The following is an 843-nucleotide window of genomic DNA, read 5'->3' as shown; positions in this document are numbered from 1 at the left end:
TGTTTCTGGGACACTCTGAGATCCCCTCAGAGCCCTCAGTGTCCCTGGGACACTCCAGATCCCTCCTGGAGCCCCCCAATACTCCCCAGAACACTCAAATGTCCCCCAAGTTCCCCTGGGATACCCCAAATCCCTCTTAGAGTCCCACAAGGCCCCCGTTGGAGCCCCCTCCCTGTACATCCCATTGCTCCCAGTGTGAGGGACCCCCCAGACCCTCCCCAAACCCCCCGATGGAGCCCCCCCAGCGCCCCCAGTTCATCCCATCGCCCCCAGTTCCACACCATGTGTGAGGGACCCCCCGGACCCTTCCCAAACCCCCCGATGGAGCCCCCCCTACTCCCCCCACCACCCCCAGTTTCACGCCATGTGTGAGGGACCCCCCAGACCCGCCCCAAAGCCCCCAATGGAGCCCCCCCAGCTCCCCCCAGTTCACCCCATCTCCCCCAGTTCCACGCCATGGACACGCTGCAGCGGAACGGGTACGACCTGGCTCGGGCCATGGCCACGCTGGTGCCGCAGGGGGGGCCGGTGCTGTGCCGGGACGAGATGGAGGAGTGGAGCGCGTCCGAGGCCATGCTCTTCGAGGAGGCCCTCGAGAAGTACGGCAAGGACTTCAACGACATCCGACAGGACTTCGTGAGTGTTATAGGGGCTGGGGAGGCTCGGGGGGGGTCCCGGGGGCGTCAGGGACCCCCCCTCGAGCCCAGGGCTGGGTCCATCCCCCCCCCTCCCCAACAGCTGCCCTGGAAGTCGCTGGCCAGCATCGTCCAGTTCTACTACATGTGGAAAACCACCGACCGCTACATCCAGCAGGTACGGGGGGGCCGGGGGGGTCAGGGGGGG

General features: G+C 66.8%; 1 protein-coding gene across 1 annotated transcript; it reads left to right on the top strand.

Annotated features, from left to right (window-relative positions):
• Nucleotides 1–427: 427 nt before the first annotated feature.
• LOC113979591 (metastasis-associated protein MTA2-like) lies at nucleotides 428–832 on the top strand (the record flags this gene model as incomplete). Its single annotated transcript, XM_027706935.1, has 2 exons — nucleotides 428–636; nucleotides 739–832. Coding segments are annotated over exons 1-2 (274 nt in total), but the record flags the coding sequence as incomplete, so codon positions are not given.
• Nucleotides 833–843: the final 11 nt, after the last annotated feature.

Source organism: Neopelma chrysocephalum, unplaced genomic scaffold, assembly GCF_003984885.1.
Source record: "Neopelma chrysocephalum unplaced genomic scaffold, ASM398488v2 Primary Assembly neopelma1_84957, whole genome shotgun sequence".
NCBI lineage: Eukaryota > Metazoa > Chordata > Aves > Passeriformes > Pipridae > Neopelma > Neopelma chrysocephalum.
This window is presented reverse-complemented; position numbering and strand designations above follow the sequence as displayed.